General features: G+C 56.7%; 1 protein-coding gene across 11 annotated transcripts in view; it reads right to left on the reverse strand.

The window, feature by feature from the left end:
- Positions 1–7,769: 7,769 nt before the first annotated feature.
- FAM120B (family with sequence similarity 120 member B) overlaps positions 7,770–24,930 on the reverse strand; it is a 35,409-nt gene continuing 18,248 nt past the window's right edge. For 9 of the 11 annotated variants that reach the window (XM_075554237.1, XM_075554242.1, XM_075554238.1 and 6 more), the window contains 5 exons: positions 17,845–18,051; positions 16,889–16,997; positions 16,458–16,529; positions 9,896–9,946; positions 7,770–7,989 (listed from right to left, as the gene is read on the reverse strand). In XM_075554237.1, the coding sequence (XP_075410352.1) occupies positions 7,967–7,989; positions 9,896–9,946; positions 16,458–16,529; positions 16,889–16,997; positions 17,845–18,051 (462 nt within the window). In that variant the 3' untranslated portion in view covers positions 7,770–7,966. Of the gene's footprint in view, positions 7,990–9,895; positions 9,947–16,457; positions 16,530–16,888; positions 16,998–17,844; positions 18,052–21,752; positions 24,880–24,930 lie in introns of those variants that run through there. The other 2 variants (XM_075554244.1, XM_075554245.1) reach the window with 2 other exon arrangements.

A 24,930-nucleotide genomic window follows, 5' to 3' on the forward strand; every position in this document is an offset into this window, starting at 1 on the left:
TTAGACTCCTGTAAACACTTCGTCTCTGGAACCCACAAAGGACTTGTTATGAGTCAGCATGACTTAATGGCAGTGAGCTTTTTCTGTGCTGTTATCGATGGCAGGGGCTCATCTTCTGGCACACTATATCTGACACTGTACCATGGTTATGCTGGAGGGTCTTGGTGGCTCTCTCCTCAGAAGGAGGCAGCCTGCTCCTTTATTGAGTCCGGAAGCTCTGCTGAAATCTGTTGACCTTTGGTGAACCTGCTGGTATTTGAAATGCCAACGACATAGCTTCCAGCATCACAGTAATAAACAAGTCAACAGAGCTCGGCAAACTGACAGACAAATGGTGGGAAATTAAAAAAAGTACTGTGAAAAAAAAAAAAAAATTAAAAAAAAAAAAAAAAGTACTGTATGAGATCACCATTATAAAAGAAATATGGAGGAAAAAATGAGCAGCTGATACCAAGGGCTCAAGCAGAAAGAAAATGTTTGAGAATGATGATGGCAACAAATGTACAAATATGCTTGACACAATGGATGTATATGTGGATTGTGAGAAGAGTTATATGTGCCCCAATAAAATGATTTTAAAAAGAACTATCAAGAAATACAGTTTTCACCCCCAAAGAAGCAGACCTTGATGGTTATGGAGTAAACAGGTGAAGGGAGAAGGGGAAGAAAATAAATAAATAAGATATATAAAATAAGAAAGATGATATGTAGATAATAACTTACATTGCTAGATAGGTACATAGCAGTATTGATAGCTACCTAGCTAAACACATCAGATCTGTGACTCCCTGGGTACCTGAAACCAAGGGGCAAAAAGAAACATTTTGCGGGAGAGTCCAGGTAAATCTGCTGTGGAAAGTGCTTTCCCAAGTCCCTCTGGCTGCCAGGTCGTTTGGCCACTGCTGTGCTGCCTCTGATGGCTCTGGTCCTGCACTCTCTTCAAGGGTCCAGCCCCACCGGCCTCTGGGCCCAACACAGCTCAGGGCTCAGCCCAGTTATCATGACTCTGAATGGAGCTTTTTGTACACGCTCTTCCCCACCTCCCTACCTCCATGGGGTCCACCCTGGACAGGGTTAGTGGAGGCTGGGGTCTGGGAGCCCAGGAAAGGCTGCTCGGGAAGAGGAGCAGGGGCTGGGACAGTGCCTGGATGTCAGGATGTCTGAGAGAATGCTCTGAGTGAGTGGGAAGGGTGGAGGCTCGGATAACTCCGGAGGGCAGAGTAGGTCTCTGGGGCGCCCCAGAGAACCCTCCCGAAAGGCAGTAAGACTTAGGAGGGCGGGCCACTTGGGTGTGAGTCCTTGCCATGGTGCTGTGGTGGCTGAAGAGCCACCTGTGGAGCTGGCATACAGTGTCTCGGTGGTCCTCCTTCCAAACTGAGGCCCTTCACTGACCTCCCCCTCCTATGGCCTGTGTCCACCCAAGGGAAAGGACAGACCACTGTACCGGTCAGCAATCCGAGTCCCTGCGGATGGGACCGGGTCTGGAGGGGGAGGACTGGGAAGGAAGGAAGGAAGGGGCCGAGCAGGGAGGGGGTCAGTCCCTGTGTCCTGGGCATCCCAGAACCCAGGTGAGAAAGACAGACATGTGTTTTGTCAGAGTGGATGGGGCCCAGTGTTGCTATTGAATGGTGATCTCTGCATCGTCCTTTCTCCCATGTGCATCTGTCTCATCTGCTCTTGTTATAACCAAGAAAGGATTAGATGTAGGGTCCAACCCTACTAGCCCATAACACAACAGGGACCTGTAGAAGGGCATTCTGGGCAAAGAAAGTGACCAGAGGCTCATGGACAGAAGAAGGAGTATGGGTCTAAATGAGAATGGGGCACGTGCTGGGCCCTTGTCAGGGGTGAAACCTGTGTGCCTGTCGGGCAGGATTGAGCAGGTCCATCAACCGTGCCTGGCCAAGCAAAGGAAAGGGCCCTGGGGCTCCTGAGCAGGGCCAAGGGTGAGGATGGGCTGCCTGCAAACAGGAAGGTAACTGGTAGATGCAGCGTGTCCCTTCTACGCATCCAGCAGTGGTGGGGACAGTGGCTGTGCACTGTGGTCCTCCGGAGAGACCCCTGCCCAGCCCCCATGACCGAGCAGGCTCTGGGGCCCTGTGTGGGACAGGCCCCTCATGCCCATGTGGAGGCACTGGGTGTACAATGAACATGCTGGTGTCCTAGGCTCCATCTGCTAGTCTCAGGCCTCACAACTTTCGGGGCCTCCTGCACAGCCCTTCCGGCTGGCACTGGCCACAGACAGTGGACATGTCCCCATGTCTCGTTGAGGAGCACAGCCCCCCCTCTTCCAAACTTAGAGGCAGCTTGTCCGGTCTGTGCTGCCCCTCTGCAGCCCGTTCAGCACTCCATCCGCCCACGGTCACCACTGCTTTGTCGGAGTGCCTGTCCCTACACACCTGGGATGAACACAGGCTGGCTTCCTTCTGGAACCTCCGGAACCCCTGCTCCCCCCACCCCACTCCATGATACCCCAGGTCCACCGAACTCATATGACTTAGAGCTGAGTCTCCTGGGCCACAGGGCCCTCTCTGGGGCCACCTGGACACTCAGGCTCCAGGACTTGTCCTCATCTCCTCTGGCATGCAGGGGGCGGGGGAGGTGTGTGCACAGGCACAGCGTCATCTTCACTTGTAGTCACATACTTGTGCACCCACAATAGGGCGTGCACACACACACACACACTCACATGTACTGGTGCACACACATGCCCACACTCCCAGGTGCATGGACATATTTGCACTTCCATACACTCAGCATACATGCACACACACATGCACGTGCACACGACAATCCCACCCCACCTGGCGCCGAACCTGGCTCACATTGGGGCTGTGGGTGAACTCACAGTGGCTGAGACAGACACTGTGCACGCTTGTGATCTGGGCAGGCTTGCCAGTCCTTTCCCTTGAGGTGGGGCCTCCCGACACTCTAAGACAGGCGAGCCCTGCCTCCCTCCCAGCCTGTCTGCTGGCCAGCCTGCCGGGGAGGGGTCCGTGCACCTGTCCTGTCCTGGGTGGAACTGAGCATCGGTGCGGTGCAGGCTCACCCCATCCCCTCCACTCACCGGCTGGGCCTCTGCGCCACAGAGCTGCTCTGCCCCAGAGCTCAGCTGCAAATGCTTCCCACAGACGTCCTGGTGCCTTCTACAAGGATGATGGGCTTGTGTTATATGGAAATCCCCTTGCTCAGTACAATGAAAATCCACTCCCATGGATTCTTCTCGCAGTGTGCTCTTTCCTCTACCGTAATGGCAAGCCCACAACTCCTCTGGGCTCCAATCTGGTGGAGGGCAGCGTCTGTGTCCTGGTTTTTCCAGCTGACCACTCCTTTATCTTACAGACACTGTAGAAAAACCATGCGTCTCCAGATGGTCTCCATGTTTCCCTTATAAAACTGTGAGCATGGATCTGGGGCCTGCTTCTGAAGTTTCCAGTTATTCACTTGCCAAGAGCCTGTAACCTTAAATACCAATTTATCGTACACTTGAATATCTTATGACATCCATTAGTGGTTTGATCAATAGGTGTGCCCTCCATGGCTTGTTCCATGCATAGTTAATGTCCCTTCCCTGCTTCGAAGCCGCCAGCGCTTCCACTGGGGGTGTGCTCTGTGCACAGATGCAACAGGTCGGAGCTGGCGCTTGAGGACGTGAGCCTGACCCCAGCACTCGGCAGGCTTGTCTTCTGCCATCTGAGTCTGTGTAGGCATACATGGGCATAGTGCACAGGCGTGTTTGCAGACAGACAGGGCACTGTGGCGTTCTCTCCACAGTTCTCCCAAGCGCTGTTCCTGCCTGTGTCCTCCCTCAGCCAACGCAGTCTGTCTCGTCAGCTTGCCTCGTGGCTGTCCTTCTTTCTCCATGATTCCTGTCTTCTATTTGTGCACCTGGACAAATTTCCTTAAGGTTGTGTGCATCCACCCCACCCCACCCCCAACCCCTGCCCCATCTCCCAGTTGCTTCTATGGGTTTTCCAAATGGACAATGTTAACCCCTAAGTGAGGGCCAGTTTGCCTTCTCCTCTCTCTCCTACGCTTGTGCTTCGATTTCTCTCTCTCTAAATCCAAGTGCCCGGGCCTTCAGTCCACAGTCCTCTGTGGAGCATCAGAAGGTCCCCAGGGGGCTAGTGTTGCATCAGAGGGTCCCTGGGGCTTGCAGGTGCCCCAGGGAGCTGGCATTTGGGTGTGAAGGAGACCATTTGTCACTGTAGAGCACTGTCCCCGGGTTTCATCTAGGAGCATTTTGAAAAAGTATAGCGTTGGTGTCCCTGTGTTCCGGCTTTGGCCCTCATTCCCAGCCAGCCTATACTGGGGACAGCACTGCACCCTGGCCACACGGAAGGCACTGATGGAGGGGTTCCCCGTGGATGGGCACGCATGAGGCAGACAGCCCTTCTGTTGCCTTCGGATGGCTCCGGTGGCACAGCTTGCCCTTGTGTCTGCAAGGCTGCCAGGCCAGATGTGGGGCCAGAGGGGACCCGCTGAGCAGAGGTGGGGTCCCCCACGCTCCCAAGGAACTTGGCAATAGGTGCGAAGTTGGCTAAGATGTTGGGGTGCTGCCTTGGGTAAACTGTCAAGTTCCCCAGGAACCATTCGCCCGGAACCCCCTTTGGTGCTGACATGCAGGCCGCTGCCTGTGACACTGGGCACAGCTGGGCCCGGATCCCCGATACCATTTTACAGCGCAGCGCAGTGGCAGCCAGGCGTTACACTTGGCAGCAGGAGGGCCCCACGGTGAAGGGGGCCCCTGAGGAACCTGAGGGGGGTAATGGTGGGGTGGAGTGGCTGGTCCATGTGGGCAGCACCGAGCAGCCGCATGGTGGGAGTGGCGCGGGGACTCAGCCGCTGTTAACCCGCGGAGTAGCCCTGCCTGGGATGACGCCTGCACGAGGTCCGCTCAGGAGCCATCCCAGGGGTCCTGTCAGAGGCCGAGTCTCGCCCCGCAGGGACCACGGTTTGTCCACCTGCGCGTCCTTTCGCCACGGCCCTCTGGCCCCTGAGGAAGCGCTCAGGGGGGCTGGCCCCGGGCCGTGGCACGCGGGCCTGGCGTGTGTGGACGCACCCCAGACCCTGCGCGGTGCGTGCCCCGTGCCTGAGCCCCGGCCCGCGTGGGTCCCTGCCCCAGGCCAGGATGGTGGAGGTGGGGACTGATGAGGTCACAGGAGCCAGACCTCGGGTCCCGCTCTCGGTCAGGGAGGCCCGGCCAAGAGCTCCCTACGCAGCCCGGTGCCCAGAGGCCGGCGGTCCAGCCTCCAGGCGGCGGTCTGGGTCCTGAGCACGTGTGAACGGGACCCGGAGCTGCTTCCGCGGCCTCTCGCCATCCCCCAGCCGCCGCGTCTTCATAATGGCCGCTTGTCTCCAGCCGGCCAGCTGTGCTGACAGCACGGGGCACAGATGTTCCCCGCGGAGCCGCCCGGCCAGCTGGCGATCCGCTGGCGCCCGCGCCCCTGGGGGGCCAGGCGGGGCGGCGCACGGAAGGCCGGGCGGAGGCTCGCGGCGTCCTGGGCCCGGCGCCGGGGTGCTGGGCCCCGGGTGGGGGACCGGCGCCCCTCCAGCGCAGGCAGCGGAAGCCCAGCCCCCGCGCGCCCGCCTCCCGTTGCCACGGCGACCGGGACCCCGGCCTGCCGGGAACAGATGGCGAATGAGCAACAGGCGGCACCTGTCCCCGCACCGACGCGAGCACAGATGGAGTGTGGGCCGCGGCTGGCGCGCCACACGCCCGCGTTTCCTTCCCGTCAGGGCGCGTCTCGCCGCAGAGATTAGGGCCCCGAGTGCCCACGAGGTGGCCGGCTTCCGACGTCCCCGCGCAGAACCCAGAACACCCTCCTCCCCTCCCCTCCCCGCTGAAGAGCCTCTGGGTATGAACACTGCAGCCCAGGGTTTGGGGACAAACCCGGACCTCTGCTGCAGCTAGAAGCCCCCGCCCCAGCTGTGGAGGAGCCTGTCCACATAGGAGGCTGCTCACTGGTGCCCCTCAGCCCCAAAGCTGTAAGGCTAGGGAGGCCCACTATGCCAGGGCTACTGGACGCCTCACGCCTGAAAGTCAGAACCCCAGGCAGCGGGAAACCTTCTGACTCCACAGGTGACACTTAGCGGCTGGCTCTGAGGTCAGTACTTCAAGCCCCCAGCCACTCAGTGGGAGGAACAAGGCTGCCGGCTGGCAGTCTGAGATGCCCACAGGGGTGAGTGATTCCACCTATTGGTGGCAAAAGGACGCAGAGTGAAGGGCAAGAGCCAGGTTTAGAGCACTCCATAGTGGGCAGGACCCCTGGGGTTCATGAGCCTGCAGGGCCTCATGACTTTGGGACGTCGGTGCCTACTGGCTGACCTGGGCCACTGTGGCAGGCTGACGGGAACCCTCAGCTTGGGCAAGGGCCACAGATGTGAGAAAGCCAGACGCTACCCTGTGGGCACCACTCACCTGGAGTGGACTAGCTGTGCTGGAGCAAGGCTGGCCACCTGCCAGCTTTTCAAGCTTCCCCATTGGAACCCCCTCCAGACCCTTCTCTCCTGTGACCTGTGTGCCCTCTGCTCCAGCTGGGACTCTAGGCTGTTCTTTTGAGCACCTGGGCTGAGGTGGGGTGCATGTGGTGAGGGTTCCCAGGGTGAGTGCCATAGGCCCTCCAGGATGCAGATCTCACCATCCCCTCAAGGTGGCCCCCTCCCCACCGAAGGTCAGAGTCTCTTGGGGGCCAAAGAGCACTCTTCCACTCAGGGAAGTTCTGGGTTAGCTTGTTAAAACAAATACAACCACCTGTAGTGTACCCTTGGGCCCCAGGCCTGGGCCCAGAAGGCAGTCCGGGCAGAAGGGGACCTGGGGGGCATCTGTCCTGCAAGTCTGATCCCTGCCCAGTATGTGTGTGTGTGGGCGGGCAGGCCCTCAATCCCAAAGCAGAGGCTGTTCACCCCAACTGGCCTCTGACTGCCCATAGCTTGAAAATTCACCAAGGACAGTAGCCAGCTTGCCTACAGAGGCAGTCTGTGGGGCAGGTGCAGGGCGGTCACACGAGGGACACTGCCCACACGAGGGACTCTTATGTATGTGGACTGATGCTGCCATGATCCCCACCATCCCATGACAGTCTCTCTCTTACACACACACTTCATCTACACCCCTTCTCTTTCCTCCCCTGGATACACACTCTCTTACACACATACACCACCTCTACCCCCATCCCTCTGGCCCCTGCTCTCCCCCTGGGGGCATCCCCTAGTCCTGGCTTTCTGGGGTTGGTGTGTATGTGTGCTCACAGCCCCCCCTCTCCACAGGGGGCTTAGTCTGGGAGCTTGCATGCATAGGTGGCTTCTGGTCAGTCTTATACACATGGTCAGGAAAAGCACCTGTCTGTCTATCCACCAGGACCTGTGGGGTCTGTGGGTGTAGGACCATCTCAGCTCTGTGCAAGCCCTGAGGTCACTCTGACCCCACCTGTGGGTGTTGTCCTCTTGGTCACCCATTCTGATGTTGGCCTACGGTTCCAGGCCAGTGTGAAGGGCAGCTGGATGGAGCACTGTACACATCTAGAGGCCTGGTCCCCAACACTGGCCGCACTACCACCCAGCGCCCCGAGGGAGGACAGAACGCCATCAGTGAAGAGCTTGCAGGGTGCTGCTCAGTCCAGCTGACCACTGGGTCCCACAACCTGCAGGCAATGGAATCGAGGAAGGGGGCGGGGGCAGGGCCAGGACTCGTGAACACGTGAACTCACATGCTGGAGACGCTGTGCATACACAGGACGTGCCCCAGGGCAGCAGTGGGGTTGCACACAGGACAACGGAGCTCTGCTTTATTACCACCCCAGCATCCTGCCGCAATTCGCACATGGTGGCCATCCAGGGACACAGCCCTGAGGCTACAGGGTGGGGCTACCCCTTGGTACAGTGGTGCTCAGAGACGCTGGGTGCTGGCTGCTGACACCACGGTGAGCAGGTGCTTTCTCTTCCGTAGAGGCTCTGTGAGTCCTGCTCACTGCGGATCACTTGGACGCCCTGGAACAGAACAAGCTCGTGACTCTCCTGAGCAGGGCTATCACCTCAGTCAGCTTCTCCCATCCCTCGGACAGGAGGCCCTGTGTAGAGGGCGCTGGAGTGCAGGATCAGGGTGTGGAGGTGTTGAAGTGACTGTTGGGGCAGGGCCTGGCCGCCCATGCTGCTTCCCTGCCTCTCCAGCCCTGGGTCTCAGCATCACCAATGACAGCATTGGTCGGGACAGCCGACACTTCAAGAGAGGGGTCTTGATTCTGACGAAGCGGGTGGGGGTGGACAGGAGGAATGCCAGGGGACTGAGACCGCAGATAGCCACAGCAGCACTTCCAGAACCTTTCCCCAGCAGGAAGTGCTCTTTCAGCGCCACCTGAGGGGGCCTCTGACCTGCAAGCAGCTCAGCTTCTGCTCAGCGAAGCCCCATCCGTGCCCACAGCAGGCCTGACATGGCTGTGTGCTTCTGCGCACGCTCACACGTGCAAACACTCACGATGGCACTAACACTTGTACACACACATTCTTATGCAAGCTCACACGTTACACTCATGCACATTTGCCTGAACATATATGTTCACTCAGACACGCACTCATGTGCACACGTGTTCAGTCATACAGGACACGTATGCTCACATATGCATGCCCACGCTCACACACATGGACACTTTTATGTATGCACACTCATAAGTATAAACACTCATGCAGACACGGTGTACAAACATACCCATACACACTAATATAAGTGTACCATGTGCTCATGCACACTTACACCCATGCCCACCCTCACACTTGTGTGCATGAACATACAAGTCACATACTCATGCACACACTCGTGCAGGCACCAGTACGCACTCACGTTTGCACCTGTGCTTATGCACATGTGCTCACACACATACACACGTGTTTAGCACATACACTCGTGTGCACACACGGCCCCTCCACATGGCTGCACTGGGTGGAGTATTCCTTACTGTGCTGGCTAACCCAGGAAGTTTGAAAAGGCTGTCTCTCCTGGAGTTATTCTGAACTCCTCTTCATTGTAACTGACTAGCATTTGGGGGTTTACTGTAATCATGTATGATAGTAAGAAACAATAGCAGAAAGACAATTATACAGATGTGATTTGTTTCTGTCTGCCGCTCCCAAGCTAAACAACAACAAAACCAACAACCACACACTTACCTCACTGCCTTCGAGTGGGTTCCGACTCACAGTGACCTTGCAGGACAAGGCACAACTGCCCCCTGGGTTTCTGAGACAATTCTTAGCCGAGCAGGCAGCCTCATTTTTCTCCTGACGAGTGGCTAGTGGATTTGAACATCTGGCCTTGTAGTGAGCAAGACCAGTGTGGACCCCACTTCACCACCAGGCCTCCCCTCCCACCTCTGCAGCGGCCAACACTGAAGCACTTCACTTCAAACAGCTGGAAATCATGATGGCCTGCCTATCCTGCAGATCAATTGAAGGCACCCAATGAGGCCAGCGAGGCCAAGGTGCCTGGAAGACCCCTCTCAGATGTGCCACTCCCCCTTTCCTGTTGGGCTGCCTTCCGGGGTGGGGGGTAGGGGTGGGGATGCTGGCAGGGAGTTTGGGTAATTAAAGCAACTTATGGTGCCAGGTTGATGCCAATTCCTTCAAAATCATTTCAGTTCAGTTACAACACAAGGCTTTAGGACAGCTGCACTGATATTCATTCCAGAGACAAAGCCTGAGCGTGTTCCTAAGGCACCCAAAGTAGGTGGGTGGTGGGGCACCGGGAGACCTGTGTCTGGGTTCCCAGAGGGCTGACTGCTTCCCCTTCTGCTTGGCTTGGCCCGGGCCCAGTGCCTGATACCAGGTGTCTCCAGGGTGACAACAGACACCAGGGTCCAGGGTGTCTCCTCTCTGGGGAGTAGACCCCGGAGGAGGCACTTACCCAGAGGCCGCGAGTACTTTCTCCGCTGCTCATGTGCGTACTGTCGGCTACCTGGTTAGACAAGAGAAACAAAGTAAGACCACGTTACACCTCGAGCCACTCAAGCCTGGCTCCAAGTGTGCTTCCCAGCAGCAGGCTCTGCTGTCCTCTGGGACAGGGCCTATTCTGCTTTTTATTCGGCCACCCAGCGCCGAGATAGTCATCTTAACTAGTCTATTCAAGTGGGAACCCTGATGCCTTCAGGACAGAGCTGCCCTCTCCACGCCCAGTGGTCTATGATGGATGGGTGTCCTCCCTCAACTGAGCCCAGAGTGCCTCGGCCGCTTGTGCGCAGTGGTGCCTCTGTGCCTTCCTGGGAGACAAAGGCATGGCAAGGCTCAGAGGAGGGTGCCTGGCCCACATCTGGACGGGAAAAGCTCGGAGAAGCTCTGCTGGCTCCCGTCTTCTGGGCCAGGCTGAAGCTTCCTGGCCCATCACCCACCTGCTCTCCCCAGTCCTCCTCCAGTCCCTCTGCCCCACTCTTTCCCTGGTCCTGCTGTGTCCACCCCCTCCGCCCCACCCCCTGCCCTCCCCTGGCCCTCACACTTCCACCAGAAAGAGTTCTGGTGATGGGGCCCCAGGTGCAGCACGGTCAGACTTGCTTTACAGCGCCCAGGGAGTGAGGACCCAGCAGCTCCAGCTGTGTGATTTCACAGGTCCTTCCTGTCCACCCCAGGAGGCAGAGGCCATTTCTCACCCAGCTGCCCTTTGTTCTCCATAGCATCTTGGGCATCTCACAAACTCCTGTGCTTTTAAGTTTGCCACCTTGGCCAGGGGAGGTTCACACCTCCACCTCAGACAAAGCTGGGGGTGAGGAAGGGAACTAAGAGGCCCGGGGTGTGTGTGTGTGGGGGGAGTGGTGGTTTGGGGGCTCTCCCTCTCTGGATAGGGAGCAGTTCCGGCTTCCAGCCTGTGGGCAATTGTGAGGTTTCTAGCAGTTTTATCAGCACAAAGAATTTGCCTGTGAATTCTGTTGCAAACCACTGGGACTTCCCACCTGGTCTGCGGCTACCTGCCTGGGGAATGAATGGCAGCAGGAGCTGCCACCCTAGAGACCCAGTCACAGCAGGAAGCCTACACACCAGGAAGCTTTGGACTCTTCCACTCTGTGCCCCTTTATCTGCCTGACTCTGGCTGTCACCTCCTAGCTGAAGGCCTCCTCCCGAAGCTTCCCCCCAGCAGGACAGCTCCTGGAGAACAGGAGCCGTGGGCGCACAGTTAGCTGCTGACCACGAGATCAGTGGTTCAAGCCAAGTGGCTACGACGAGGCTGTGTGCTCTGTGGAGTGACTGTCTCAGAAACCCTCTCTGTCCTGTAGTTCCCTATGATGTCAGAGTTCTCTGGGGGCAGCTCCCACCTGCCACTGACTCTCCAGTAAGAACGGCTCTTGCCTAGCAACGGCAACAACGAGAGCAAGCAGACACTTGCTTACTGGCCCGAGTGTTACTCATCTACGAAGCTTCTTCGTGCTGTTTCCCTGCGGCCTCGGAGGCCTGCTTACCCCTCTTACCCACGCGGCAGGGGTGTCCTACAGCAAGGCAGGTCGGTGGTCAGAGGTCCACAGAGCATCAGGGAGTCCCCAGACCGTGGTCAGTGTGCACACGCGCTGAGGAAAGCTGGTGCCCAGTCAGCCTGGCCACAGCGTCTATTGGGGTCTGCCCGATGGGAGCGGAGGACTGGCTGCGGCATCATCCTAGGTCCTGGGACCACCCTGAACCCTGGGGAACAGCGTGAGACCATCACGTCCCTGTGCTGGGTCAGCACTCAGCTGTGGGGGGTCTGACGGGGCCCCAAGCACAGGGGCGCACTCAGGCCTTGAGGGCTGCAGGACAAACCACCGAAGGGCTCGGGAAGCCCAGAGGAAGCCAACCTCGAAGAGCTACGAACTGTGTCCTTGATTCTTCACTGAGTCTTTCAAATACTCCCAAGAGGCCCACGGACCACTGCTGTAAGCAGGAGGAGCACACAGAAGCCCACAGACAGTCCAGGGACCCCAAGAAACCCTGCAGGTGCGTCCCCATGAGTAAGCAGAGCCCCTGCTGTGTCGACCTTCACCCCACCAAGCCCCCAAGCAACAACCTTCACCTCCACCAGCCAAGGGGAAGCTCCTCCCCTCCTAGCCCTGTACCTTTCACAGTTCTCAGAACAACAGCCTTCACCCCTCAGCCGTATCTCGGACCATTCCTGAGCACTGCTCCTATCTGATGCACCCAGGTCTATGGAGCTTCCATCCTGCCCTCCAGCTTCAGCCTGTCTGTACCTGGAGCCAGTGGGGCTGTGTCTGTTCCCCTTTCCCTCTGCTTTCGCTCTGTACCTGTGCCACCAGCCACTCTTCTCAGCCCCACCAGCTCCTGCTCTGAGACCACCTCCCTGGAGTGCCATCTACACCACTCCCTGCCCGATTTCCATGTGCCATGGCACCACACACCCACAGGACAGGACAAGGGCAGGGTCGCCTGGGCACTACTCGACAACTGAGACATTGGCATTGAGTTAGAAAGACTCCCCAAGTAAGACCGTGCCACCTCTGCAGGTGGGACAGGTGAGGGAGGAATGTCCGCTACCTGCCCCAAGGAAAAGACAGTCTGCTTTGAGACTTGCATTGTCATATGCCATCGAGGTCCTAATTCACCACAAGCCCAGGTGCAACCGAAGGAAACACTTCCTGGTCCTGGGTCGGCCTCACAATGGTGCTACTGGAGCCCACTGCTGCAGCCAGTGTCCATCCTCTTCCATTGCCTTTCTAATGGGCCGAGCCCAAAGCCCTTCCCAGGGACTGGCCTTTCCCGACCTGTGAGATGACGTCTTGCCACCCAACCTGCTCAGGAACACTCTGCTGATTGTTCCTCTGGCCTCTGCGGTGCGTCCTCCATCTTAGTCACCAGCACTGTCCTCCCAATGCATCGGCTCGCCTCCCAATGCGTCGGCTCCTTATCTAACGTCCACTTTTCACATGCATGGGAAGCAACTGGAAATAGCGTGGTTTACATGGGTCAGGACAACTTAGTCCTTGAAATGACATCTTTACGCTTCAACACTTTAAAGAGGCCCATGCAGCGGACTGACCTGAGGCGATGCTCTGTGGGAGTTGGCTGCTGTGTTCATGAGCATTAATGGATTATGGATTCAAGCAATATGAAGCTTTGGCCCCTTCAGTCCTTTCTCCATCTACTAGATGGCCCAGCTGTGAGGACTGGGGTCTTCTTGACATGAGCTGTCATCCACATGAAGGCTGCAGTCCTTGATCTTCATCAGCAAGTGCTTCAGGTCCTCCTCACTGTCAGCAAGCAAGGTTGTATCACCTGCAGATCTGAGGTTGTTAAACCTTTCTCCAATCCTGATGCCACATTCTGTTTTATATAATGTAGCTTCTCTGATGATGTGTTCAGCATGCTGATAAAGTATAGTGAGAGGCTGCAACTCTGACACACACCTTTCCTGCTTTGTAACCATGCAGTATTCCCTTGTTCTATTTGCACAACCACTGCTTCCGCATGAACATACTGAAGCATTCTGGGATTCCCAGTCTATTCAAGGTTATCCAGTTTGTTAAGATCCATACAGTAAAATGCCTTTGTGTAGTCAATAAAATACAGGTAATTCCCCCCGCCCCCCTGGTATTCTCTGTATTCAGCAAAAACCTATCTGACGTCAGCAATGTTATCCCTCGTTCTATGTCCTCTTCTGAGTCTGGCTTGAGTTTCTGGCAGCTCCGTTGATGCACTGCTGCAACCACTTTCTGAATAATCCTCATCTAGATTTTACTTCCATGCGATATGAATGATGTTCTATAATTTGCTCCTTCTGTTGGGTCACCCTTCTTTGGAATGGATACAAATATGCATTTTTCAGGTGGTTGGCCAGGTAGCTGTCTTCCACATTTCTTCACATAGAGTGCTTCCAGTGCCTCAACTTGCTAAACCTCTTCATTGGCATTCCGTCAATTCCTGAAGCCTGTATTTTGCGAGCTCCTACAATGCAGTTTGGACTTCTTTTCCTTCGACCGCTTCTTGATCATCTGCTACACCTCTTGATGTGGTGGCTGTCTATTAGATGCTTTTGGGATCCTTCAGTATTCTATCTCCTTGGCGCCTTCTGTCTTGCCCAGGCCGCTGCAGCTGGGCACCATCAGGTTGGTCCTGGCTCAGAGAGACCCTCTGTACAACAAGACAGTCCCTGGCCTGACGCACCCTCACAGTGGATACACCTGACCACCGTGGCAGCCCCCGTGCCATCTCATGGAGGGCTTTCTTCTCAATGACCTCCCACTCTACCCAGCATGGTGTCCACAGAAACTTCCTGTAGTCCAACTCAAGGCTTGGATTTTTTTTTTTTTAGTTCTTTCAGCTTAAGATAAGTTGAGCGTGGCCTTCCCTCTTGGGCACATTTTGTTATAATACTTTGTCTTTTTGAGCTGCCCTTTGACATCTTCTGTTTAGCTCATTGGCTTCCATCATTTCTTGTACTTGCTTTAACTATGCTAAGGTCAAGAGCAAGTTTAAGAGTCCCTTGTGACATCTACTTTGATCCTCTCTTTCCTTGTGTCTGATGTTCTTAATGTTATCCCATAGCTCATCAGGTCTGCTGTCATTGGTGTTGATGCTTCAAATCTACTTGAGATGCTCTCGAAATTCAGGGGGATACACTCAAGGTTGTGTTTTGTCTCCTGTGGATTTGTTTCAATTTTCTTCAATTCCAGTTGAATGAGCAACTGAAGGTCTGTTCCACAGAACGCACTTGGCCTGTGCGGGTTGCGAAATGGAGCTTCTCCACTCTCTGCCTGCAGCTACAGTCTTTGATTCCTGTGTGTCCCACGGGGCGAGGCCTGTGTGCAGTCACCGCTGGTGGTGCTGGAAACTGTTACTTGTGCTTAGGAAGTTACTGGTCCTGCAAAATTCCTTCAGGCAGTCTCCAGCCTGGCTGTTATCACCAAGGCCGTGTGTGTTTCCAACTGCTGTTTGGAAGTTGTTTTGGACTTTTGCATTCCAGTCGTCCACGATCTTCAGTGCATCTTCATTATGTGTTTGATCCACTGCAGACAGAAGGAGTTGGCAGAGTTCTTCACTGCCTCCATCGCTAGTTCTAGAGGTGGTGCGCAACTCTGAGCTGCAGTAGTGTTAAACAGACCGCCTTCTGTGCTATAGCCACTGCCTGGCACAGATAGTACTGTACTCAGAGACGATCTTGAGATGTTCTTTCTGATGATGAATGCGAGTATGTGGGCATGACAGCATTCCGTCCCCACCCACTGCAGGGCGTCTACACAGGAGACTGTGTGTGTGCACAGAGCTGGAACCATGCTCCAGGGCTTCTCAGCCAGTCACTGCACGATTTTAGCTCCTGAACCTAGGGGGAGGGCAGGGCCATGGGTGTGGCTGGGAGGGGTCGAGTTAGAGGACACAGGAGCCTGGACAGAAGCTGGAAGTGAGTGGCAATGGTATGCACACCTGCCATCCCTCTAAGGGTGGGAGAGGCCTTGGAGGGTTGGGAGACGACAAGAAATGGCACCTGATTTGGAGAATGTACTCAAGTCAAGTGAAGAGCTGGTAAAAGGGTATGACTTGGCAAAGGGCCTTTTGGATTCGAGAGCTTGACACCAAACCCATATGCTCACACTTCATGACCTCCTTCCTCATGTACGGCCACTCACTTATCCATTAAGCAAGCATTTACCGTGTTCCAGAAAGCCTGCCGGCTTTCTCAACAGCTCTCTGTGCTCTTGCTGCACTAGGAGGGCCACTCTGCCCTTCTCTCCCTCACAAAACCTCAAACTTACTGACAGCCAGGTGTTCCAACGGAAAGACCTTACAGAATAAGGCAGAACTGCTTCTGTGGGTTTCTAAGGCTGTCTACAAGAGTTGAAAGCCATCTTTGTCCTGAGAGCAGCTGGACTCCCAACTGCTGACCTCGTAGTCAGCAGTCCAACATGTAACTCACTGTGTTACCAAAGACCCCCCTCCTCTGCCATCTTGAATAGGGCAGATCCACTGTGCTAGTTCAGCACAGATGCCCGAGGGCGGGCCTTCCGGGCCAGGACAATCTGCTGGCCAGGTCTGGGCTTTGATTTCTGATGTCAGTTACCAAGCGGTGAGAAGCCTGTCTGTCCACCCAGGGGGAATCCTCTCTGACTACAGGCTCGTGCCATCAAAATGTTTCGTGAGGCTTCAGCAAGACAGGTGGTGTGACAGAGGTACGTGCAATCAGGGTGTGAGAGGCTTTGTCAGACTGTTAGCCACAAATGTCAGTCTCACTGTCCGTCAGTCTGCCGTCCTCTGTGATGCTAGAAGCGATGCCACTGGTATTTCAAATGCCAGCAGGCCACCCACAGTGAACAGGTTTCAGCGGAGCTTCCAGACTACAAAGAAATAAGATGTCCACTTCTGAGGAATTAGCCATTGAAGATCTTAGGTACAGCAGCCAAGCACTGTCAGATACTGGAAGCCTTATGGCAGCAGGGCACACTGTCAGAGACAGTGGCCAAAGATGAGTCCTGCGGGTCAGAAGGCGCTGCCTTCAGACTCACCTGGTCCCTGCTCCCTCCACGGCTGTCCCTGGGGGCCACATCCAGAACTTGTCTGCTGTCTTGCCCTCGGCCCTGTGGAACACAGTGAACACGTCACTGGGCTGTCACAGGCTCATCCTGAGAGCCAGTCAAGGTGGGCGGGAGACTGCACTGGTTCCCCCACAGTGCAGATGGGGCCACTCTGCAGGGAACAAGGAAGCTGCAGACTGAGGAGGGGACATGCACACTGCTGCACCCACACAGCAGCTCAGGGGCACCTTCCTGACCTATATCCAGAGCAACCAGTGGTCCGGCTGCTCCTGGAGCCCGCCACACCCAGTTCATGCCTCCCGTGCCCCTCACCCTGGATGGGACCCCTACCCTGCCCACCCATTTGCCATGGACTCTGTGCACCCTGCTCCTCTGCCTGATGAGCCATGGGACCTGCCCACCTGTATGGGGCACACCCCAGGGCTGCCGGCTCCCAATGCGTCTGCTCTCCTTCAGGCAGGCCTTGACCACCGCTACCTTGAGGCTCAGGAAACATGCCAGCCAGGCTCTCTGTAAGCACAGGGCAGGGCTCAGTGCCACAGGGAGCTCAGCCTGCACCAGGCAGGGACCCTGGGGGCAGACCGACTGCAGGCTGGACCCGGGGTATGTGGGCATGGGAGATCCTGGGGGCAGTGCAGGTTGGGAGACCCTGACAGTGGGCATGATCCTAGGTGCAATGTGGGTGTGGGGGACCCCAACCTTAGTCTGTATATGGACGGGCTGTCAGCAGTGCTGCCCACCATGACGTGCGGGCCCGGCTCCTGGGGGTATGAAGAGTGCCCATGTGCCCTCTTGGTCATGGCAGCCCTGCTCTTGCCTCTGGACACGAGAGCCCGATAGTCCCTGCAGTGATTCCCCTCACTCAGCAGGCCCAAGTGCAGTCAGAAGCCCCTGAGCTGGCCACCTTGGGGGTACACTTGCAAGGAGTGAGCCCTGACCACACAGCTTGTCATCAGGCCTGTGGCTGCATCAGCTGTTAGAGAGGCAAAGAATGTAGAAAGTTGGAAATTAGAGCTGGGTGGGGGACTGGCTCTGGAGCAGAAGCTGTGAAACCTCCTGCAGCTTTGACGTGACACCATCTCAGCCTGGGCCCACCAGGGAGAGGGCTGCCGTCTTGGGGTCATCCCAGATGTGTCTACCTGCAGGGTTGCAGGACAGAGCATGTAGGTCAGGTGCTTGCTGGGCACCAGCAGGGTGCTTTTGGACCTCGTTTCACACCTGTGACTAGGACTAACAGCTGGGAGCAGGTCTAATGGTGGTGACTCCGCATGGCTGTGTCCAACTGTCTCGACCAAGCCTGACTTTGTGACCCATGTGACTGTGACTATGCATGGCCACACCCCACACATGCACTCACGTTCTGCTCCAGAAGGGCCTCCACCGCATACCCTCTTTCAGACTGCAGGTACTTCTGATGAAAGAGCTTCCCATCAAAGATATTCCAGGGCATGAAGTCATTCACATCCAGGGGGAAACCACACGCACTGTTGACAAACACCAGCGTGGTGAGGCCACGGAGGAGCAGGGAGGCCAGCTGCACGGCCCTGGGGTCGATGTGCTCGAGCTGTGGGGGCAGAGTCACGGGCTTCAGCAGGCTTCCTGAGGGGGCCCACTCAGGGATCTGAGCTGGCCTCCAACCCCCATGTACACCCTGGCTGCCACACCCCACCGGTGCAGACAGAAAACTACCTGGCACGCAGGCCACAGCAATGCCCCCCTGGAACTGCCCAAGTAAGCAAACTGACCAGTCACAAGGTGTCAAATACTGTAGTTTCTGTTGGACCACAAGGTAAGGACAAGTGGTTCGCTAGCAGTCAGCAGGGCTCGGTGTGCCTGGCCTGAGCCATAGCATTTCCAATTGCCTGTGCGAGTTGGACGTCCAATAAAGAATACTGGAAGTACCAAGGACAGGTAAGAGGAGAAGCAAGTCTGTGTTGGAAGAAGTATGGCCAGGGTGCTCCCTAGAGGCCAGGATGGTGAGACTTCATCTCCTGTACTTTGGCCATGTTGTCGGGAGCGACCAGTCCCTGGAGAAGGACATCATGCTTGGTCGAGGGGCAGTGAAACAGAGGAAGCCCTTCAGAGATGAACGGACACAGTGGTTGCAACAAGGGGTTCAGTCACAGGAACCCTGGTGAGGATGGCGCAGGACCAGTAAGGGTTCCGTTCTGCTGGCCAGGGTTGCTGTGGGCGGCACCAACTCGACGGCCCCTCACAGCACCATGGGCTGGGAGGGGAGGCAGGGCATCAGCAATGGGAACCTGGGCAGATCAAGGAGAGCACTGTACAGCCAGTTACTGTAACTGCTGTCAACAAGCTGTATCCCTAGACAGAGTTTAACCGGCAACACTGTGTGACGGTTATCTTTACAATGAGTAGCTGGCTACCTCGGTTGGAGGTTTAAGGTCATGGTTTTGTGCGACCCTAGTTGACCAGCCTATCTCTATGGCTTCGGTTCTGTCTCTCTGCACAGCCTGGGGCCTGAAGAGCTGGCCAGAGGCACGCCAGGCTTACCTCGGGTCCTGTCCACGTGGACAGCAGGGTCCGAACTGGAGGGCTCAGATGGGCGGCTGATGGCCCCCATGAACAATGCATCAGAATGGGGCAGTTCCTGGCTACCATCACTGGACATTTGGATCAGATTACAGAACAATCTTGAAAAAGCGGGGTGGGGTGGAGATGAAGACAAGAACTGCAGATTCTCATGCATGCCACACTTCCTCAGTCATGGACGTGGGTGAACCCCTAAAACTACTGCCCTAAGATCACCCTAAACTTTACATCAAAAACACCTTCTGGGGTCTGTGTGACTCCCAGCAGTCATGGAAATGGCTGCCGCCTTCGAGGGCAGCAGTGGACATGAAGAGCGAGGAGCACCTCAGAGGGGGAGGGGCATAACTCGAAGGATGTGCTTTGCAGCACCCCGTCAGTCAGGACGGCTGCTGGCTGGGTCACAGTTGGCTCAGACCCACGGCCTGGCCTCAGCAGACCTGGCCTGCAGCACAGGTTCTCCCTCATGCCCTGGCCTCATGCTCCCGCCTTGACCACCTCCCCCGGGTTCCCTGATCTATGGTTTTCTGAAGGGTGCAGCTGACTGGCCTCAGACGGCTGGTCAGCACCCCACCTGCTGAGGAGTCACACGGCATCTGCCAACCCGCCCGACTCAGTGTGCACAAAGCCATTTCAAAGTGTGATCCTTTTTGTACCCCTTCTGCTGCCCTGAAGACTGAGCGCCGGGCCTGGGCAGGGGAGTTGGTCACCCCTCACGATGACCTGGTGGACAGAGCTGAGCTGCTCTTGTGGCTGCTCAGGTGTGACAGGAGCGGAAAGCGGCTAACCGGGGATCACTGATTCCAGCTTGCACCTAGGCAGTGAGTTTGGTTTCAGAGCCCGTGGGGCACTATGGGTTAAGCGCTGGATGGCTAACCAACCACAAGGTTAGCAGTTGAAACTCACCAGTCACTCAGAGGCGAGTACACCGAGGCTGGGGACCTACTTCCAAAGATCTGTGCCAACACCCCATCTCACAGAGTGTTTTGAATGCCTTGCCGGAGGACGCTGCGGACGCTGCGCTGGTGAAGCAGTGGGATCCTGCTATGGCAGCACCTGTCTTGCCTTTTACAGCCAGTTAGTGTGTTGGCTCCGGGGGCCTGGTCTGGGGTCTCCTCTGTGCAGACGCGTGTCCGCCCAGCTGATCCCGCCCAGGGGAGGGCTGGGCTCTCTGCAGGGAGGTGGGACAGCAGCAGTGTACGCTTGCCATACTCAAGTCCCAAGTACGAGCACGCCAACTCTCCATCAATGAGCATGTCACCTAGACAGTGCAGGGCCGTCACCAAGACTGGTATGAGTACATGCCCTCCCTGCTCGACTGGTGGGTGGGCCTTGCTGGCCTGGCAAGACCCTGACTGGGTGGTATGTTTGTAATGCAGCCTGGGAACAAACACTGCAGCGTCACCCCGATCCCTAGCAGCCCCTTGGGAGCTAGAGTCCTGGCCACCTCACCTGTCCACAGAGCTGATTCCCAGGCACCCTGGCCCCATCTACCTGACCAAGTGCTGTGCAGTGTTGACGGAGCATTCCCTGCCCTCACGGCAGACAGAATGACGGGCCTAGGCCCTGCTGAGGGGAAGGGCCCGCTCCTCGGGTGGCGGTGACAGCCTCCAGAGCCGAGGGCAGTTGTCCTGGCAGATAGACATGTCTCAACATGAGGCTTGTTCTGCGTGGTCTAGTCAGACACAACCTCAGGCACCCACCTGTTTATACCCAGGGATCACAGCCCCAGGAGGGGGCACCTCAGTTTATACCCAGGGAGGGGGGGGCTGGTTTTGCTCCTTGGGGTCAAGGAGACAGAACAAGTTGCTTTCAACAGGCTCGGCCCATAAACCCTCACTTCCCAGAATGCATTTTGCGACTTGATGTAAGGTTAAGGCTAAACCACACTGCTCTCCATGGTCTGTTAAGAAGGGTGCAGCTCACCTTGGCTGAGAAGCACTGGATACAGCAGGGTGAAAATGGGGGCTTGGAGAGTCTGGGCTTGTACAGCAGGGAACCTCTCCCCTCCTGGGTCACGTGAAAGACCACTCATCTCCCTACACTCCCCAGGGCTCTGCCCAGGCAGCAGGAGTGAAATCTTGTGTTCCACTTTCTCCTAGGAGGCGCCTGTTTCTGGACGCCCTGAGCTACGCCCCTGCACGGGGTGGTGAGGGACAGTGTCCTCTGGGGAGCCAGGGTCTTGCTTCCATCAAGCACAAGTAGGGGCTGCTTGGGAAACATGCCAGAGGTGTTCTGGGTGGCTCCTGGAGGAGAGAAGCTGCTGGAAGAACCAGTCTTGAGGATGGCTGTTTATGAGTAAACAGCACAGCAGGGTGTATGTACAGGGGCTCACTCCCTGAGGTCTCTTAGCACTTACTGAAATGACACTTTGCGGAACCCACACCAGGTCAATCCAGACCAAATGCAGTTGCTGGAAGCTCCGTGTTTAACTGTCAACATGATGACAAGCAACAGCCTCTGGCCAGAAGGGGCCATACGAGATTCTATCCATTCATGAACAATCAATCTCCTGATTGCCAGGCAGCGTCTACACTGACACAGCTGACCTCTCACCTGAGGCAGCTTCCCGGGCACTGAGCAGTGCTTGGTCCTCACCGAGGTCTGGATGCTAGAAATAACTTGGAGAGCAGATGCCAAACACCACTAGGTTGACGTGGGTAACTGCATTTCGAGCTCCCTCCCAGCCCACCCCTCCCTGGTGGTCCCTCTGTGAGAGCCCTCTCCCCATGGCTCTACGCCCTTCCTTCCAGAGAAACACTGGTGGGCTGCAGCCCTGCTGCAGGCTCACTGACCTCTCCTGAGTGTTCAGGTAGCCAGCACCTTCTCACGCAAACCTGGGGCCTCAACCTCCTGGCAGCACTGGGGCTTGGGACTGACACACAGAGTGCAGCTGACCCCCCACCCCAGAAGGACCCCGAGTGGAGGGAGCCCTTGTGAGCAGAGAGTTCGCAGCCAGGCTGCCTTTCCACCTCAGGCCTGACTGCCAAGAGCTGTCTCACCACCAGCTCCCAACCACAGCATGTGTGAGGGGTGGCTGCACCAACCCCATCAGCCGCTCTGGTCAGTGGAAATGCAGTCATGAAGCTACTGATGAGCACCAGGCCCTGCACAGTCTTTCCCTTTGCCCCGTGCCCCCGCCAGCCTTCCCAGCCCTCAGCCAAGACGCTCTGCTCAGTCCAGAACTCTCCACGCTCCCATATTCAACCACCATCAACACACTGAAGGCCCATCCCCACAACACCAAACAACCAGACAAGCAATGAGGCCCTGCCAACTGCTCTGGAAGCCTCTGGCTGCCCCCTAAGCAGCCGTGTAGGCACAGGCACAAGCCACCCAGGGGGCGTGTAGCCGAGGCCTCCTAACAGGCCCAGGGGTGTCAAAGGAACAGTGGGCACTGGGACCCCAAAGGCCAGGCCACCAGTTCCAGCTTCGGGCCTCCTGCTGTTTGGTTGGGAACTGGGGCAGTTGGTAAGAAGTCTGACTCCAGGGCAGATGCTCATTTATCCACATACAGAGACACACACATCCCACATACATGCACGTGTGCATGCACATACCCCCCCCCACACATGTATATATACACCAGACATGCACATGCATATACATGTGCACAGAAACCACACATACCCTACTGCACACACACGCACACCTATGCACACACTCTGAACCACACGCCACCCGTGTGTGTACCGACTATACACTGCACGCACCTCTTCCCATTGATTCTGCGTGTCAGAGCCGCAGCCCCAGACGTGCGGTGCAGCTGGTGGCTCTCTTTGGCCCTCAGCACCTGCACCACACAGGGACCTTGCTGGTCACTTTTTTCTGGGCACGCCGCAGCCCAGCCCTCTGGCTGAGAGCTCCTGGCACAGATGCAGCAGGGGTATGTTAGGGGTGGGCAGAGTCCATTCCCGGGGCTTGACGCTTCAGCTCGGGAAAGGTGCTGAGCCCAGACAGGGCGGCGTGTACTCCTGCTCAGGTGCATACGGTATCCTAGCCTTAAAGCGCCTGCGGGCTCCTCGTTCTGCAAGGCGGCGACATCAGCAGAGCCTCCGCAGAGGCCGGCGTAGCAGTGGCTTGGCCGGCCGCGTCGTTCAGGTCCTGTTCCTCTACAGCCCACCTCTCTGGCTTCCAGTTCACCCAGAACAGCGAGTGCTGCCTGGCACCTGCGGTGACTAGAAGCTTCTCCAGCACTTCAAGTGCTCATTTCTGGAAAACTTGCTTTTTGCCTTCTGCATCTTGAGGTGGAGACTTGCTCTCCACACTATCCTTTCATGCCCCTTGTTCTGGCAGAGGACTCTTTAAAAAGAGAGGCTTTTCTGAACAGCTGAGGAGCAGCGATGTCCCAGGTATGTACAAAAGTCTTGGCACAGACGCTGCACATGCTCACAGTGGCTGCAGAGGGATGGACCACGCCCGCCGAGGGTAGTGCCATTCCCAAGACTGCGATCTGAGCCACCTCACCGGCCCTCTCCGTTAGCACACACGGCATCTTCTGTACAACTGCTCCTACCTGCAGCTGTGTCCGCGGGTGAGCAGGCTTCTCCAGGCCACTCTGAGGGGTTTCTGCTTTCCTTAGAACACCTGAACACATCCCCGTCTCTCCAACAGTACAGCCTGAATGCATCAATTTCCCTTTCCCACCTTGCTTCGGGACAGTTTGCTGAGATACACACAGTCTGGGGCTCCGACTGCAACATGCTCGTGGAAATGGCGAATTGCAAGATGGGCTTTGTCCACGAGTGTTGGAGGCTTCTGGCTTGCATAATTGTCACCCGAACCTGCTGCCACAGAAAGGCTGGCTCAGGTAGGCTGGGGGTGGGAGGTGAGAGCAAGGGGAGTGCATTGGGAGCCCCTCCCGGTGGGCAGCTGGAGATCAATCTGGTCTGGAGGGCCTTGAAGGGCCAGGCTGGGGATGTGACCTCTACACGGACATCTCGGAGGCTGGCGAGACATTCTACACGTGGGGTACTGAGCCTAACCAAGCAGAGTGGAGACTCTGAGGCCAGAAGTCGGTGCCACTGTGGCTTGCTCTGTGACCTGTGTGTCCCGAGGAAGCACCCTGCCTGGGTGTAGACGTGACATGCACACCAAACCCGTGCAGCTGAGTCCATTCTAGTCTAGAGCCCAGAGAACAGCTTCACAGCGCGCCTCGATGTGGACAGACTGCACCCCCTTCTCCATCAGACGAACGCCTGGGTGTGAACCACCTGCCTCCAGTCGGCGGCCTAGTGCTGTGAGCAGGGTGCCACACGGGCGCTCGGAAAGGCTCTGCTCGGGTCGTGCTCTGGCCTTTCCAGTCTCCGGGCTAGGCAGGGCTGTTTGGTTGGGAACTGGCACTTCTGGGTGACATGCCCCACGTTCCCCGCTCAGAGACCAATGCTCATCTCACCCCAGAGGCCTCTGCGATCCACCACAACTGGCCCCGCTCTCCCCAGCAGCTGGAGCCCGAGCCCGAGCGGAACTTCCTATGAAGCCACAAGACGTGGAGGAGGGAACAGAGGGCCTGTTGGTACAAATGGCAGCCACACAGCACCGCCTGAACAGTCATGGAGGAGGTCAGTTGGGCATCAAGCACTCACCTGCCCCTTCTTCCTAGAACTATCTGTCCACAGCTGCTCTCTAATCCCCTCCGTCCTTCTTGACCACTTCTTTGTTCTGGCCCCGGCCGTTCTCTAACAATCACAACGCTCCTGTCCAGATGGCCTTTCTCGTCTGACCGCGCACAGTCCTGCTTGTCCACGTCTCCGCTCTCCCACCTTTAGTCAGTGTCGCCTACACTTTCGCAAGGCGCTGTTCCCCGATTCTGGCATGGGCAGGGCACTGAAATCTGCTTTGGCTCACGGAGGAAGAGGAAAAGCACACACTCAACAGATGGCCATGACTGTGA

Source organism: Tenrec ecaudatus, chromosome 7 (assembly GCF_050624435.1).
Source record: "Tenrec ecaudatus isolate mTenEca1 chromosome 7, mTenEca1.hap1, whole genome shotgun sequence".
Lineage (NCBI taxonomy): Eukaryota > Metazoa > Chordata > Mammalia > Afrosoricida > Tenrecidae > Tenrec > Tenrec ecaudatus.